At 36.5% G+C, this 18,333-nt stretch overlaps 3 protein-coding genes across 5 annotated transcripts in view; 1 reads left to right on the top strand and 2 right to left on the bottom strand.

Moving 5' to 3' along the window:
* On the top strand, positions 1 to 8,224 carry LOC133528634 (beta-mannosidase). The gene is made up of 12 exons (XM_061866087.1): positions 1 to 236; positions 643 to 789; positions 1,189 to 1,338; positions 2,130 to 2,319; positions 2,397 to 2,655; positions 2,910 to 3,072; positions 3,152 to 3,277; positions 5,052 to 5,226; positions 5,428 to 6,001; positions 6,210 to 6,339; positions 6,949 to 7,334; positions 7,601 to 8,224. Exons 1-12 carry the CDS (start codon positions 119 to 121, stop codon positions 7,835 to 7,837), a joined length of 2,655 nt encoding a protein of 884 aa, XP_061722071.1. The 5' UTR covers positions 1 to 118; the 3' UTR covers positions 7,838 to 8,224.
* LOC133528633 (transmembrane protein 245) overlaps positions 8,209 to 18,333 on the bottom strand; it is a 25,509-nt gene continuing 15,384 nt past the window's right edge. Inside the window, exons 11-14 of one of the 3 annotated variants that reach the window (XR_009801027.1) lie at positions 16,157 to 16,328; positions 15,166 to 15,345; positions 14,446 to 14,745; positions 8,209 to 13,421 (exon numbers count right to left, since the gene is read on the bottom strand). Coding sequence is in view for 2 of the 3 variants with exons in the window: in XM_061866084.1 (XP_061722068.1) it covers positions 13,314 to 13,421; positions 14,673 to 14,745; positions 15,166 to 15,345; positions 16,157 to 16,328 (533 nt within the window). In the remaining variant the exon portion in view is untranslated. The remainder of the gene's footprint in view (positions 13,422 to 14,445; positions 14,746 to 15,165; positions 15,346 to 16,156; positions 16,329 to 18,333) is intronic. The other 2 variants (XM_061866084.1, XM_061866085.1) reach the window with 2 other exon arrangements.
* The window catches only part of LOC133528635 (uncharacterized), a 2,740-nt gene continuing 1,086 nt past the window's right edge, over positions 16,680 to 18,333 (bottom strand). The window contains exon 2 of the mRNA XM_061866088.1: positions 16,680 to 18,183. Coding sequence (XP_061722072.1) covers positions 16,711 to 18,183 — 1,473 coding nt within the window. The 3' untranslated portion in view covers positions 16,680 to 16,710. The remainder of the gene's footprint in view (positions 18,184 to 18,333) is intronic.

Raw genomic sequence — 18,333 nt, forward strand, 5'->3', positions numbered from 1 at the left:
AGAGAACAAGCTAATATCGCCATTAGTGCTCCACTGTGCTGTAGCTGTTATCGTTATCTGTGTCCCGGGCAAATAATTAGTATTCTTGTTTACTTTGTTTACGCCGGGCACTGGAGCCATGCAGACGTTCCTTGCTCTGATTGTATTTTGTTTAGGCAGTGTGGTCTGTATTAATGTGATCGATTTGTCTTCCTCCAATTCGGATGTAACATGGACATTTGAAAGTAAAAATGGATGTGAGTATATTTCACATTGAAACTTTGGCTTATTTTGCCAGTTTATAGGTATGTTTTAATACAGGAAAGAATATCTTAAAAATAATGGTATAGCAGGAAGTATATTCATTGCGATGGATTTAACTAACAAACAAACACTTTAAGTATGTTACAGCGGATACTTTTATATTAGTGGAATCTCAAATAAAAATATCCGATTCGATTACTTAACCAGTCCGACTCGTTTCTATATTGTTAATATTAAAATATCGTTATGTTATTAGAATCCTATCTATTCTGTTGAATTAATAGAAACATACGCTATTCTGACGTTCTTGCATTTAACATAATATTTACGGATATACACAATCGGATATTACACACTTATATATTGCCTAGAAATAATTTTGACCGTTGTATTTTACAGCCATAACAGGCCAGGGTTCAGTGCCCGGCGGCATCTACTCGGACCTGCAGAAGGCGGGAGTAATTGGCAACATCCTCTCGGGCTTCAACGACGTGGCCTCGAGATGGGTTGCTTACGACTCCTGGACTTATACCGGACGAGTGACAAGTAACTAATCGTTTTCATTTGGATAAATGTACAATGTATGAATGTACCTATCGTTTCAGTCTTACAGTTGGCCTTTGCATCGATGGTAATCTAAGTCTACATTTTTTATTACATGTACCATTTAAGAAATACTCCACCTTTAAAAAGTAAATTATGTCATTTAAATTTCAAATTTGATTAATTGAAATAAAATCAAAATTCTAATAACTCAAAAATGACATATGCCACTTGAAGAGGTTTTAGCTACTTTAGGTCTTAGCTGCTCCAAGATCTTTCAATGCTTAATAAGAGAACAAAAGAAGAAAAGTAAAATAATTTTGCGAGGCGTGATAAGGATACACGTTTATGTGGTCGGGCGAGTATCACAGGCCAGTAACGTTTGTCTGTTTTATATTTTAGTAAACCAGATTCCGGACACGGATGTTGCTCACTTGGTTCTTGAAGGCGTCGATACGGTAGCTTTCGTCGAAGTGAATGGGAGTCCTGTCGGTAGCACGAACAATATGTTCGTGCGGTACGTCTTTGACATTAAGTCGCAGTTGAAGGCAAGTACGCCGTTTTAACAATACTAGTGGCACCGGCAGCACACAGATGTGCTGTAGACGTCGCGTTAAAGAGTCTGCAACAGGCTCGGTTCTCCATACAAACGTAGTTACACTCTCATTTTAAAACGATTATGTTTGTTCATACGGAACTTGTTTTTGCTCTATTACGTTTGTTTTATAAGCTGGAGCTAAGTATATGTATAAACTAATTACAGGTCTACATATAATTTATGTCATTGTTTGTGCATAGTTTCATTATAATCGGCCGTGGGCCATAACGTAAAATTCGGCCGAACTTGCTTGCGGACTCTTATATAAGCTTCGAAAATGTAAAAGTGAAAAATACTAAGTTCGTTGAGCCGTTATCATAATAGCCTTAAGCATCATAGACGCTATAGACGCTTCAGTCCATTATGCCAATTTCCGAATTTTAAAGGCAGACTTAAAAATAATTCATTCTCCTTAGTCTTTTTTTCGAGAGTCGTGACAGTACTAGTGTCGATCAATAACTTGCTCTATAATTCGGCCAATATTCTCCGACTTAAAATAGGTTAAAAATAAAATAACTAAGTATTTCTAAAATGCACTAACTGTATTAACCCTTAAACCATTTGACATTCCTTTCTAGTTATTATATATCGTACCGTAATTTTTATTGTAGAAATGCATTTTTGTTTTAAGTATGACGGCAAGTATGTTGCTGCTTGGACTTGCGGTCTAAATTATTATATATTGTCAATTAGGGCGTTCTACTCTCTCATAATGTTCAATACACTTTTACTTAATTGCAGACAGGTGCCAATGAGATCAAAATAACTTTCGTATCGCCAGTAGAAGCAGCGCAATTACGCTCCGAGAAGCACTTCGCAGCACCTGAGTGTCTCCCCGTTGTTTACAATGGCGAATGCCACGCCAACCAACTGCGGAAGATGCAGGCGTCTTTCGCGTGGGATTGGGGACCAGCCTTTCCATCAGTGGGATTGTGGTACTCATCTTTTATAATCAAATTAAAAAGTTTAGTCAAAACTGGCCAAAACTTAAGATTGATTTTATGCTTTCTAGGAAACCAGCATATATTGAATTTTACAACTCCGCAATTATTCGATCAATGACATCACATGCGGACAAAGTGGGCGCGCATTGGGACCTAAAGATAATCGCCCATTTGGAGTCCAGTCGTAAGAGGAAACAGATTGGCGGACGAATCGGGGCTTCGATAAAAGTGAATGGAGGACAAACGCTCACAGTGGATAGAGCTTTTGAATCTACGACAAGAGACGATGGGACCAGTGAAGCTGAACTTAATATGACTATTAGTGAGGTTAACATTTTTTTAGTACCTGCCTAAACCTGTGGATGATAAGAGAGCGTTAAGAGAAGAGAATTGAAGAATATTTTCAGCGATTTTATCAAAGCCATCAACCAAACGAAATAATCTTGGCACATACAAGAACCATTGATTGTGCTGTTTACGAAATAACATTGCAGCAATATACCTATCTTTTTCTATAAACTTCGGGTGACTAAGATAAGGTTGTGATGAAATAATGACATAATCTTCTCTTTTTATTTTAGAACGTTATAAGTCTTTGGTGGCCTAATGGGTTCGGAGATCAGGCGTTATATGATTTGCATTTGAGGTTTACTTCAGGTGATTCTAAAGAAACTTATGCAATACACAAACAAATCGGCTTTCGGACTTTGGAAGTTGTAGAGGAAGACATTTCTCTATTACCTTGTGAGTTCAGTACTTATATGGTAATTCGACCAATTATTTTCTGTCAACTGTATGTTCAAGCATTGATTCTGATTTCCAGGCAATGATACAGCGGGACCAGGCCTTTCCTTTTATTTCAAAGTTAATGGTTATCCTATCTTCATGAAAGGCTCAAACTGGATACCTGCAAATATCCTACCTGAACTTAGTAGTGATAAAAACACAGGTAATTTTAGCTTTTCCGCCCGTCCTTCGCTTAAGTAAAACCCGAAATAATCAAAATAAGGTTCAGCATTCAACAAATCACTTTGAATTAATCTCAGTTAACTCGAGACACTGGGATAGGCTATAAGTAAGTATATAAGTACTATATTCGGGTATAAACGAAGGAGTTATGTATGTGTGATATACTGCATAATACATATAATAGCCGCTACTTTGGCAGCTATATCCTCAAATATTTCTTTTATTTATTTAAACTTTAAAAGAACAACTTAATGTGTATAAAAAGCGAATTAAATGCCATGAGGCATTCTCTACCAGTCAACCTTAAGGCAAAGCAGAAAAGATTGTATGCGGTGCATTTGAAAACCAAAATAAAAACACGTTATAACAACACATAAAATGTACATGCATATATCCTTTAAAAAAAATATTGCATTAGTACACAAAAATAAATTAATAATATATATACTCATATATGCACATATAATATATAGATGTGACTAGTGGCTCTGTGAGCTGTAGACCTCGTGTTAAGCTTAGAAAATGTAAAAGTGAAAAATACTTAGTTCGTCGAGTCGTTATCACAGTGAACTCACAATAGTCGTAAGCGCCATAGACTTTATTGTATCGCATTTTGAAAAAAAAAAACAAAAAGTGAATCGACAAATAATATCCATGTAATCATAGTATCTGGTCCCAAAACTTCACGAGAATAAATAAATAAATATAAATAAATATTATAGGACATTATTACACAAATTGACTAACTCCCAAGGTAAGCTCAATAAAGCTTGTGTTGGGGGTACTTAGACAACGATATATAATATATAAATATTTATAAACACTTAAATATATAGAAAACACCCATAACTCGGGAACAAATATCCGTGCTCATCACACAAATAAATGCCGTTACCAGGATTTGAACCCGGGACCATCGGTTTCATAGGCAGGGTCACCACTACCCACTAGGCCAGACAGGCTAATATTCTCAACAGAAAGCTGACCAAACTGATTATATTTAAAAAATGAAAAATAATATTTAGTTTTCTGACTTCCGTTGTCATTAATGAAGGCATGTTTTTATTTTTCTTTATCTTTGATCCTAAGATTGATTTGAAATGTGGAAGTATGTTGATTATTTCAATGTGTTTTCAACCCTCTATTAATAGTTTTAATTTTCATGCGGGTTCCCGGAAATACGGGGATCCCACGGGATTAAAAATATGCAGTCCCGCAGGTACCGGGGATTGGAAGTTCTAATCCGGGCATACGAAAGCAAAATGCTATAGTCAAAATGGAGACCTTCTCTAACGCTTCGGTCAATTATTCAACTTATTATGCAAAGAAATCTCACGCAGATTTTTTAAAAGCATACTTGTTGGATGCTTTATTAATGTTAGGGAGCAGACCATTCCAGAGGCGGGCCACCTGAATGGCGAATAAATTGGACAAAAAAGCCGTTCGATGAAGAGGTATAGAAAGATAGATTGCCGGTAGAGCGACACTTATGGTCACGAGAGACACCAAACAAGTGAAACAAGAATTTATTTAAATATAATATTAGGTAGGTACATACGCGACATACGGCTTAGTCACAAACCCCCTTATTCATAAACGTCTACTAAAGTTACGATGCCGCTAATAATCGTTTGTCCCTTTCCGACGTATTAGTATGATGGAAAGGGACAAACGATTATTAGCGTTATCGTAACTTTAGTACACGTTAAGAGTAAGGGGGATAGTGTATATAAATTTTAACATTATACCTACAGTGGATGAGCTCCTGCTATCTGCCCGCGAGGCGCACATGGCCATGCTACGAGTTTGGGGCGGCGGGGTGTACGAGTCAGATTACTTCTATCAGCGTTGCGACCAGCTCGGCATTCTCATCTGGCAAGACTTCCTATTTGCTTGCTCGATGTATCCAGCCGATGAGGAATTCCTTGAGTAAGTTCCAAGTTAATAGGTATTTAACAAACCCGATGTGTGACAGAAAAGTACCAAAGTACCTACTAGATGTTTCTTGAAATGTCGTGTGTTTTTAGTTATCACAACTATTGCTCTTACGTGGATACTAACACGAAGAATGGAGAAAAACACTGGCGCAGCCTGGTCTTGGCTTTGGTTTTATATTGGTTTTAATTTCAGAACCGTCAAGGTGGAAATTGAACAAAATGTGATCAATCTTCAGCATCACCCGTCAATCGCAATCTGGGCTGGCAATAATGAAAACGAAGCTGCTTTGCGCGGCAATTGGTATTTCACTAACCCTCAATTCATGAAATACAAGAAAGAATATGTAAAACTTTATGTAGACACGATTAAACCCATCGTCGAAGGTTTGGATCCTGGTCGTCGCTACGTAGCCTCCAGTCCGTCCAATGGAAAGGAATCGGAGGAAGAAGGTTATATATCAGAGCATCCTTATGACCCGCATTATGGAGACACACATTATTACAATTATCTTTTAGACAATTGGAATCAAAATATTTATCCCAAGACGAGGTTTGCGTCTGAGTATGGATTTCAGTCTCTGCCTTCTCTCGTAACGATGAGAACTGCGACGAATAATGAGTCTGACTTTCAAGTGGATAGCCCATATTCTGTCCACAGGCAGCATAGTCCGGGTGGATACGGTTTTATTCAAGACCAAATGAATCGTTATTTTCGACTGGATAAAAGTGATACGAAATATTTTGAGAAATTTGTTTACTATAGTCAAGTAAGTTTACAGTTTAGATTCACAAGATCGGGCACACTGCCCAATTATTGGTCCCTTAAATGTTGCTTTTATCATCCTTTATTTATCTAAATATTAACGATGAGAGGGCCAATCTTATCGGAAGAGCAGACTTTAAGTTTACCCCACTTATAGTGTCATCTAGAAATTTTCACTTCAGGTGTGTTAACCCCTACTTATATATTTTTAGATATCACAAGCAATGGCGATGAAAGCGGAAACGGAATTCTATCGGCAGAGCCAAGCCGATTGGTACACCATGGGCGCGTTGTACTGGCAACTGAACGATGTCTGGCAGGCGCCGTCTTGGTCTGGCATTGGTTTGTGGCTGATTTAAAAACATTTGTGATATAAATATATACTGTAAACATAGTTAAGGTCTGTAAAAGATATTGCCTTAATATGTCATTAAATTTCACTTTAACGTTTGTTAACCCTTTACCAGGCCACGACGAATATTTTCATATTTTCCGTAAACCAGAAAAAAAAAGTAACTGACTCCGACCAGGCCAAGTCACCTATCAAAGTTTTAGTTGAACGAGAAGTAGATACGCGTACATCCGTACATTGTCACTGCCAACAGTGCAAAGTTGGTGCTAAGTACGCACTTACGTACGTACAGTCAGCATCAAATACTTTGTAGCAGTCAAAGTGGGCAAATAGTTCGGTACACCATACTGAATATATGGTGTACTGAACTATGTGGCTACTTTGGTTACTACAAAGTATTTGACGCTGACTGTACCACGCGGTCGCAGACGAAGTAAACAAGCAAGTATAATTCGAAATGTTACTCCTACACGGGAGTATTGCAAGAGCGCTAGTAGATATTTCTAAATCCTTTATCTACCTTAGTGTCCACTCGTATTTATATTAGGTACTCACCATATTTTACACGTGCTTTTATTAACGCGTCTTTTTACTTTCAGAGTACGGTGGCAAATGGAAGATGCTCCATTACTTTGCAAAATCCTTCTTCGCGCCAGTTTTAGTGTCTCCTAGACTGCTGCTAACCCACGACGTAGATATTTACCTGTTGAATGACCGATTTGTGCCCATAACCGGTGGAATCATAACCGTAGAGTTTTTCAACTGGACCAGCACAACACCAATGCGATCAATACTAATCGCCGCCAATGCAGACCCGTTGTCATCAATAAAGGTCCCTTTGAGTATAGCGTTATGGAAAGAGGAAATTAATAAAGTGTTTTTAAGATTCTCTTTAGTTGCGGATGGAGTTAGTTCTTCGCCATACAACTATGTTTTCCCAACTCCATTCAAGTCCGTCAAAGGATTGAGGCAACCAAATATTCAGGTACCTACGTAATCAATACCTATTACTATTACAGTCAACAGTAGAAGTTGCTGAGCGGTTCGGATGTTCAAAATAAACTACTCAAGCATAACTTTATTGTTAAGATAATAACAGCGCTTTAAAGTCGTTTTAAACACCTGCCCGCTCTAGGAAAATAATTAGGCTTTCATTTGTACTTCTATGAGTTGACTGTGAGTTCACGAATATATTCAAGTGCCTACAATTCCTGTGTAATTTTAGTTGAGTGAATTTTAAAATTGTTACAGATTAATGTTTTAAGCAACATCAAAGCTACTACAGACGGCTTTCGGTACACGGTGGAAATAACCACAGATACGGTAGTTTTGTTCCTGTGGTTGGAGACGCAAGAGCCTGGCCGGTTCGAAGATAATGGACTCGTAGTAACAGACCCGCGTATCACGGTCAACTATGTCAGCAATAAGCAAATGTCCCCAAAAGACTTGGAGAAATCCATACACTATGATTATTATATGCAGGAATGATATAGTTTTAACTATATGTGCAGTTTTATGAAATTGCCAATACGAGTATCTATTTATTATTGATCGTTAAAACTTACGTTTAAAGCACTCAATAGGCTTAATCAGCTTAACACACTTTAAAAATCTTCCCGCAGAATCATTATTGATGTCACGATAAAAAAAAAAAATAATTCAGCCTCTATACGCCCCACTGCTGGGCACAGGCCTCCTCTCATGTGCGAGAGGGTTCGGGCTATAGTCCCCATGCTAGCCCAATGCGGAATGATGTCACGAACTCAAGATACTTATAAAGAACAAGAATAACTGTAGATATTTTACTAGCTGATTATACTACTAGGCGTGGTTCGGGATATAAAATCAATAAAAAACAATTTATAAGCAAATCAATATATTACTTTTATTTGGCTCAATGCGAATATGCGCGTATAATAAACTATTTTTAGTGCATTTAATGGCAATGCAATACCATAATATTAGTTTATGATAAAGCTTAACTCATTTTTGGACGATACTTTCTGAACTGGTAAGGGCTTTGCTGGTTTCAATATACTTATATATGTTATTTTAAATATTGCTTTGATAATCTGAACTATACTCTCGCACAGCCACTTTTTCAGTAGAAAAAGGCGGCAAATTTAAAAAATGTAGGCGTGAAGGGTTGACCTCGCATAGAAAATTTTGCGCCTTTTCTACCGACAATTTGGGTGTGTTTGAGTATATGTATATATTATTATTTATTACTGAATGAACGTGACTATACATGGTGCTTTTGTTATCACTGGCCAAACTCTAAGGGGTGAAGATGTAGGTTTACTATGGGGCCAACCCCGAAATAGCAAAAAAAAATCCGCAGTCTTCGTTTCACATTTCGGTGAATCATAGACAATGTTTTCTATTGAGTAGCTAATTTTTTTTACGAATTCGGGGTTGGCCCCATAGTAAACGTTGTTCAGTATGACACATATTCACCCCTCAGTCAGTCAGTGATAACAAAGGCAGCCTATAGACGTTTAAAAAATAGATATAGCGAAAGGATCGTTTTTTGTTGTGTTACAAGCGGCGTTAAATCTGTGTCATTTCTTTATCCATTTATCTTTTTAAATCTCTTGTGATCTTACGAATATTACACATGGCAACGCAAATTAGTTTCCATTGAATAGAGTTACAATTTTGAATTGTTTTATACTAGGCACGTCACATATTTCAAAGAATCTACAGCATCAATATTAATGTTATATAGTTTTTGCAGCTTTACAAAAGTAAATAAGTAGATTCCAACAAGCGCAATGCAAAGCTCATTAATTTCTCTAAGTACCCATATGGCTTCGAAAATAGATTTAACCACGTATAAAAATTAGAAAACTGCATGTAAATAATAATAATAGCATACAATACATATTTAAATTCTTAATACTAGAAATCAGATAGTTGGGAGCACATTTTACGAAACCTTTGGAAGTTAGCGGATATCACTGCACTTTGTGCGAACGATCGCCTGGACACCGCTTTCTCCTTAACCAATGTAACTTACTTATTAACTAATCTTGATACTATACTCTTATCTAGAATTAGGAAGAGCAAAGCTGACGGCAGTTTGAATGTTATTAGGTATATTTTATTATAAGCATATTTACTTCAAATATTATTGAGACGGCCTGAAGCCACGTAAATAAAAGAAACTTTAAGTCATTAAAATATAAGACTGATGTATTAAAAAAATAATGTAGTAATCTCTTGAAATATACGCCCTGCCCTGAAATATCAGTTCATTCTTTCTTATTCTGAATACGAGTATATTATCAATAATGGAATACAGACCGACGTAAATAGAACATACCTACCATACGCACCTAGATACTTTACGTACAGTATACCTAGGTACGATTGGTAAATAATTATTGAAGGTGCATGCGGTTTTTTTGCTCATCATTTTTCTAATTTATGCTGGCCTGTTTTCTTACACGTAGTTGTATATATATTATTGTACATTAGGCGTTTTATAATATTTGCGCATACAATGACATACTGGAAACCTTTATTTGGCAGCTGGCTAGACTTAAAATAGTGTACATAATTACTTTATTGCCTAGTGAATAATGCACAGGATTTGGTATATCAAATACGGAATGACGTTCCGTTTGCCATTTTATTTTAACAACACCAAACGACGACCACTGAATACTTCGTGATAAATCTCGTTTCGGGATAAATGCTAATAAACAAAATAAGTAATAGAGAGACTAGAAGCAACAAGGATTTTAAGTCAGTCATAACAACTTACAAGTACGTTGTATAAAGTACCTATAAATGACATGCGTTATACGTAGGCCGCGCTCTGATTTTAATCAAAAAGAAATGTCACAGACAGATAAAGTAAAATAATTATTAACTTAGGTTTTATAAAAAAAACAAAACACAAGCCCAAAATTGATACGGCGATTCATTTCAATACAAGTCATTTTATACGAAAATGCAATCTAATTTTAAAGTTAAATCTGAAAATTTATGAAATTATATTGACACGTTTGTTGTCGATCGGGTTAAGGGATGTTTTTTTGATATAAAAAATTAAACACGTATCTAAAATAAATTCAATCTCTTCGAAATGTTTAGGTACGAGGAACTAAAATTACTTTTCCTAGGCCATTACCACATTCACTATCGATAACACGTATTTTACACTCTGTAGCGAAAAGCGGCTACGAACAAAGAACCCGCTTTGCAGGTCGCTGACAGTGAAAGTGTCAACTTATGAAGTTAAATGCTGTGACTAGTAAATAATGTTATTCAAAATTCCTAATACATGCAACGACTATTATTGTGTGTGCCAGACTAAGTTTACAATTAAATATATGTAAATATCTCTCCACAACATCAGGACAACACAACAAATAAACTTATCTTTAGTTTATTAACAAGGCATAACATACAACATTGTGCATCCACTGAAGCAAAGTACAGTGAGCTGAAAAATTGCCACCGGAGCAGGGTCCCTTCCCGGCCCGGTATCCCCTTCGAGCGTTTTGGAAGGGGTATTTCGTAAGGCTTTGCTTACCAAAGCCGTTGCTATCTAAAACTCTTTCATTCGGCTTTTTAAGCGCTTCATAATACGGGTAAGCTGATACCTGTTCGATACCCGTTCCTTAAGCCCTAACCTCTTGAAGGGGAATCGATTATAAATTATAACGATTATTCCATTTTCAACTTACTCTCCGTAAAAATAGAATCAAATATTGCTTATTTATGTTTAAAGTGAAGGACTGGGTGTCTAGCGCGTTGACAGCATAGATGTCATAATTTTTTGAATTAGGAAGGGGACCCTTTCATTTTAGCGATATCTGAAAGGGAAACCCCTTCGGGTAAGCAATTCAAAGGGAAAGCCAATCGTTGGGGCTATTCGATAAACGACTAAACAATTTAAAGGTTTATTTCTGGGAAGGGCTGGACGGGTCCCTGCACCGGAGACATAATATAATGAAATCATTCATACAGTGGCAATGCAAATTTGCAGCTGGGTGTACAATAACATTCTAAAGCTCTACATGTAATGAACCATTTGACAGTCAAACATAATAATTTCAAATACATATAATGAAAATAATCTCCGATATATGTAACGTTGAAAACAAGCAAAGGTACAATGTCACTTACGATAAGGACGAAATTTTCTTGTATCTTTATACGAATTAAGCAAGCGACAATGTGCTTTTGCATTAAAACGACACATAATTATAGTAATGTTACTGATGAATGAGATTCATAATAAATACCTTTTTCTAACATATGAACAAAATACCAAAACATCAGTAAAATATCCATGTAATAGTTATGCAATATATTTTAGACATACATAGGATAATTTATAACATTTATTATATTTATATAGACATTAACAAATAGCTTTTGTTAAGGAAGTATGAAAAAATGAGACGATAAAAAAATTACTAGTAGCAAGGCTCGGAAACCGGTTAAATTTCTAAACCGTTATCATGTACTTGGCTTGACCTTTATAAGCCGGTTTTGTTCGTAAAACCGTTATTTTTAAACCGGTTTTTAGGAGAACATTTCCATAAATTTCTTGTCAGAATTACCGGTGTAGAACAGTAAAAACCGGTTTCTTCCTATGTCGGTATCTTTGTGTACGCGGCACACCACCAGACCGGCTTACAATGGAGTTCTTAAACCATTCGCGTTCTTATGAAAGTTCGGAGTAAAACCGAAATCAACCGGTATTAATCGGTATTTTAAAAACCGGTTCCGAGCCTTGACTAGTAGGTACTTTGTATGCTTTATGAAAGGTCCAAATTTCATTGAAAATTTGAAACAGTATACATTGGGCGGCACGATGGCAGTTAAAATAACAATAGGTAAGTTGGTATATTTCAACTGTTATCTCTACATTCCATTTCCACAAACATATTTCATATAATAGTAGTATCAAAGTACTAATCTATTACTATACTAGAATCAGAGTACCCATCATGTAAGTAAATAGAATCTGTTCGTATCATATGGAATGAATACTATAAATAAACCAAGTGTATTAATGATAAATATGTATTAGGTATGGATCAAAACAACGCCAGATCCTACACCAGAAACATCTTACTATTATAAACATTATCTCCAACAATACTAATTTCGAAAAGCGGGTTAAACGGCCCTTTACTATAAATTTCAAAGTTTTCAATAATATGTTTCTGAATTTCAGCGCCTCGAATGCTTATGGGTTAAAGTATAAGTGTCATGGCACTGTAAACATGTAGGAACCTAAGCTTTCCTATTAAACCGTTGTTCAGGGTTCCGTAGTCAAGTTGGAACCCTTAGGTATAGTTTCACCATGTCCGTCCGTGGCTTTGCACCGTGATCGTTAGTGCTAAAAAACTGCATTTTGGCATGGATACATAAATCATGCATGGCGACAGAACGGTAACATAAAAACTAGAATATTGTTTTTAGCGTACCTTCCATACAATATGTTTTTTTAATCTTTTCTCTTTAAGCCAATGGTTTGGGGTATCGTTGGATAGGTATTTTAAAACGAATGCATTACCCACCCCTCTAACTTTTAAACAATGGGTCCAAAAAATATCCTTCAAGTGGCATACATCGTTTTTGAGTTATTTCAATTAATCAAATTTGAAATTTAAATGACATAATCGGTCGGGAGTCGATGGCCTACCACACTACCAAGGGTTAAAATAAAAACATAAGTACTTTCAATGAACACTATAGCGATCATGATCGGTCCAGCCGTTTTTGAATTATTGCAAAAAGTATTTTCTTCTTAGTAAAAAAAGATATATAAAGCGCTGCGAAGGTATTCCCTTATGCTTATAACTTATAATGTACATGATACTAATAGCCCCCGTTTAGCTTATTCTGACAGAATCGTACCTACGGAACCCTACACTGAGCATAGCCTGACATGGTCTTAGCCGATTTTTTAGAACATTCCCTTGTTACGAATGGATTGTTATTTCTTATCATACCATACATTGCTTGGCTTATTAATTGACAAATCAGTTGGGGACTGACTGAGTGTTAGTAGTCCATGCATGCCCGTCAGAGAAAAGCACCGAGCCTGCAAATAAATTAGAATCATTTCATTGTTCGTATGATTATTATTTTTAATTATGAGTATTAATATAAAAATATATATCTATAGAAATTTAAAAAGTGTTATAACTTTGTGAAAATTTAAAAGATTACAGATGACTCAATTATAAACCATAAAATACACATATAATATGAGTAAATGCAGACCAAACCACCTAAAACCTTTCCACAAACATAAACAGCATGCATTATTTTGTTATTATCATGCTAACATTAAAGCTTACTTACCTAACATACGTATGATTACAACATTAACTTGGATAATGTTCTATTGATGAAGTGAATTGTGAAGCGTGCAAGGATAACTAACTTGTAGCCCGGAAAAACCGTCACACATACTTGTACTCGTACTTAAGCGTCCTAGTGCTCGCATGCTAATGCCCAATGAATGACAGCCTGCTGTTACTCTGTCACCTCTATTGACAAGGACTTTAAAGACGACATGTAATGGCACAGTGATGAACACTCGGACCTCTACCTTATATCTTAGTTTCAAATGTAGACATTGTCAATATTATTAACATTTTTAGAGAACACCAGAGCTTGCCTCAGTGGTGCTTGGCTCACTACATTTCTGTGATTCTTTTATCATAAAGTAATATGACATAAAACGTGATGTATCCGTTTAAGGCTAAGAACGCTCTGCGATTAATTTCTTGCGGTTTCAGAACCGCAAAAAGTGTAACGTACGGCATGCCTCATAAACGCACGCACTTGAAAGACTGAAACCGCAAGAAATTTAACTAAAACAGCAAGAAATGAATCGCAGTGCGTTAAGCCTAAAGTCGGCTGTACTGAAGTTATTGTAGTTGAAGTTATGTACGTATAGCACATTAATGTTTTTTTTTTCTTTTTGACCATGTTTACAAGTATCAAACATATTTTTACAGAATTACATGTGATAAAATGAAACGTATATTCTAAACGTGGTGCTCAAATCTAACTACAAATGGTGCATTACGTAAAAAAGCATCAAGAAAAATACACACCTCAATTATAAAACAATCCCAATAATGACCTAAATCAACAGGAACACCCACGCATTATTACTTATCAATTAAATATGCCAAAAATAATGTAATTCACCAATAAACAAGAAAGTAAAACAGTTATTTACAAGAATGGGTAATTACGTTTTGTTTTGAACATAATGGACTTTGAAGTACTTTTGTATATTTCGAAATGTGTCGAATGAAGAACTACTTATCAAAATTACCTTGGTTAACCTTTTGAGCATCATAGAAAAAACAAGCTGAGGCAATTTCTCATTCGCCAACCACTTTGGTACACTATACGAGAAAATATTTTAACTTTACTAATGATCATACCATCTGTATTAAACAAAAAATACGCTGATTTCATTCTGAATATGATATACTAAAAGTTGCTCAGTATGACCTAAACATTAATGAGTTTTTTTGTTAGCCTTTCGTTCTGTTACATACTGTATTAAACGTATTACCAAAAAAAGTAGATTTAATTTTTATCAAGATATTTTTTCATCATAAATGTATTGATAGCTTGGTAATGTACGAGTAACAATAATCAGGATCAATTAAACTTGATTTGTAAAGTGATCGATAAATACAGGCCCAATGCATTTTTATTGTCCTAAAAGCATATCTTCAAAATCCATCGTTCATTTTCCAACACTGTCTCAAATGAAACAAAATGTACGTATACAGCAAAGTATGTATGTGTACATTTACCTGACACGCGAGTGCAGGGCGGCGCGCTCCTCCGACGGCGTGTCGCGCAGGAAGGCGGAGGAGAGGTTCAGCACCACCATGAGGCAGCACAGCAGCAGCGGCCCCAGGATCGCGCCCTCGGGGCCGAGGTAGAATATGCCACCCGCTATTGCTAGACCGGTCACGTAAGGATGCCCGCCGCTGAAAGAATAAACAAAAACTGAAATATTCCTAAGTTATATTTGGAAGACGAATACTCGTAATAATCTGGAAAGAGTAGTTTGTAGTATTTTTTACATAGCTAGGGTAGGCTTTTGGGTAGGGTGACAGCTGTGTGAAATATACTGCGATCGAGACAGTGATCACAACAAAGGTTAGCAGGAAAAATCATAATCACTGGCGAGGCAGGTTTGTTTATATTTTTATTCACGTCAACATTATAACTATAATTTCCCTATAATATGTTCAGAAACGACGAGCTAATGGCTTATATTACGAAACCTGCATCTGTGGTGGCATCTTAATGTTTACATTAAAGTATCAATAACCGATTTCGCAAATTCTTTTAGCAATCTTACTGATGAGCCTAGGGTCACTTTTTCCTAGAGGTGTACAGCTTCGAGGCTTATATTCAAGAGACAACATACTAAATTAATTATATATGAAATGCACGAAACGTCTAGGTAATTCTAAGTCTTTCGCAATGAAGCATGTAGGATTAGGATGTTGCAAATTTTTACGTCATTTGGATAATACCAATTCTCATTGTTCTTTTTTATTCACAACTGTAGTCGCATAGCGTAAAACAGAATTATCTATTTTAAAATAGATAATAAAAAAATAAGACTTTTTACCGCGGTAAGAGCGCCGTAGTCATCTTGCTTAGTAACAAAATTACAGCCGTTTGAAATTTACAGCTTTTTATCGGTGTAAGCTTTAAGGGACGAGGAACTGTCAGATCAATCAGATCAATTTCATCATTCCCACGCAGTGCAAGGTCAGGCATACTTACTCTTTGATTTCAGCGTAGACGGCGGCATCAAGGAATGCGATGGGCGCAGCTTGAGCTATAGGCAGCATCAGCGCGGCCATAGGCCTGCCCTGCAGCCACACGTCCAGCGCCGCGGGGATCCCCGCCAAGTACGGCCCGAGGAATGGAGCAGCGCCCAGCACTGCAGCTAACACTGGAATCCATATTGGCCTCGTACAGGATAGAGTAGACCATACAACATCATTTCCATTACTTTTTTGCTTGTGCAACTTACATTAAGGTGAATAAAAAAGTATAGAAGATTACAAACGGTTATAATTTAGATTTATTATTTACAACTAGTTACAAATTACATAAATGCCCAAATATGAGAATCCGAATCTATGTATTGGGTCTTGGATAACAGTAACTAAGTTAAAAATCCAAATAATTATGAACAGCACTAATATAAGAATAAAATCGATGGATCATTTAAAGGGAAACACACAAAAATACGTTATCATATCAGGATACCCCACCAATATGGAAGAAAAAAGAAATAATAAACGAATTAATTAATCATTTTATTTAATTAGTTAAGTTTTCGTATTCATGCTTGTTTTTGGAGGTCGTAATTGCGCGTACACATACTTGTAGAAATCCAACGCCTTTTGTTTATCGTAGGCGTTGGTCCTGCACTGCGCTCCTACGCACCGATTCGTGTACTCTGTTCTCGGAGGGGTTTTGGGCTCCTCGATTTGCTTCCTGCGAGATGAGTTGGTACTACGTAACGTCTCCACGAAGTCTTTAGAGGAATCGAACACGACTTTTATGGTAGTTCTATTAGTCATGTTCATATGGCTGTCGTTTAAAAGATCGTCCTTGTTTATAGCTGTAATGGCGGCGCTTGCGTCACCGTTGCGCCCGTTGGCTTGCCGTATCAAATAGAACGTCGAAGCCGCCTCCGTGACGTCCTCGTCTGTCACCTCGTTGTTCTTGGATTTTTTGTCATTATAAAGTAAGCACATGACTTCTGGGTCCAGATTTATTTGGCACATGTTGCTTTCAAGTAGCATCTTCACCACATCTACGGGAAGGAAGCAAGGAGCCGACAAGCATGTGTTATTAGATGCTAAATCTAAAATTGAATAGCTTAGCTCAGTGTTTCCTGCTGCGCTTCCAAGGAAAGCGATGTTGCGACAGTTACAGTTCAATTTGTTCTCTCTGTAAGAAACAGGTGTGCCAGCTGATTTGCAACTTTGGTAATCGAAAAATAACGAGTCAGTTTCAACATTTTCTATTGAATTTTTAGAAAAGGTAAATTGTTTTCTGCCAGTTATTTTCTTTGAGCATTTAATGCTCGCTAATGCATTGCTCTTAAGTGTATGAATATGATTGTTTGATATATCGGTATAACCAGATTTTAGAATTAGACCGTCGTTAGAGATATCCTTTATTGCGTTCCGTGTAAAATGTATATAATCGGCAGTTATGTTTATACTCTTTGTAGGTATATCATCAAAAACGTTGTCTGTTATAGCAGCTCTATTGCTATGCACTGTGATTGCTTTGGAACGCAAATTGCCAATTCTGCTGCTCGTGACTTTAAACGCACCCGAATCTCTGTTCATAGTAGCTTCTATCGCCTGACTTTCCATGTCTACTATTGTGATATTTCCGAACTCGACATTCATTATCCCGCTAACATTATAAATTGCTCTTGTGTTGATAATATTTATCTTACTATCTGTTATACGAATTTTCTTTAAGGTCGTTGTTCCTAAGCATTTAAGTTCAGTATCTGTTGCCGGGAATTTAAACATGCCTCTAGGCAAGGAGACTATTTCCCGGACATTCTCGATGGTTACTTCTGAAGGTGTTTGTATCAGTGTGTTAGTGGTTGTTGAAGCGAATTCGAGTCTCTCGCAATCCTTTACTTTGAACGCTTGCAAGCGAGATGGTCTTTGTAGCCCAGAACAATCCAGAATTACTTTCAAGCGTTTACAACGCTGCACTGTTAGACTTGTTATGTACTGCGTGTAGTGATCTTTGAGATGTATCACATTTTCCTAAAACAATAATTGTTTTTACTCAGTGTAGGGTTAAACGTTCAAAGTGTAATGACATTGTAACTATCACTTTAAACTTCTTTTGATAAGATATTAGAAACGAATTGAAATATGTTTTGTGTTATTTCAAGTAGAAACACTACTATATAA

Source organism: Cydia pomonella, chromosome 19 (assembly GCF_033807575.1).
Source record: "Cydia pomonella isolate Wapato2018A chromosome 19, ilCydPomo1, whole genome shotgun sequence".
Classification (NCBI taxonomy): Eukaryota; Metazoa; Arthropoda; class Insecta; order Lepidoptera; family Tortricidae; genus Cydia; species Cydia pomonella.

What these genes read in the sequence shown, in the direction of transcription:
- LOC133528634 (XM_061866087.1), top strand. Translation starts at nt 119, where the DNA reads ATGCAGACGTTCCTTGCTCTGATTGTATTTTGTTTAGGCAGTGTGGTC. An exon ending in TTATACCGGACGAGTGACAA is followed by an intron (nt 790 to 1,188) that starts GTAACTAATCGT and finishes TTTATATTTTAG; the next exon opens with TAAACCAGATTCCGGACACG. An exon ending in GCCGATGAGGAATTCCTTGA is followed by an intron (nt 5,227 to 5,427) that starts GTAAGTTCCAAG and finishes TTTTAATTTCAG; the next exon opens with AACCGTCAAGGTGGAAATTG.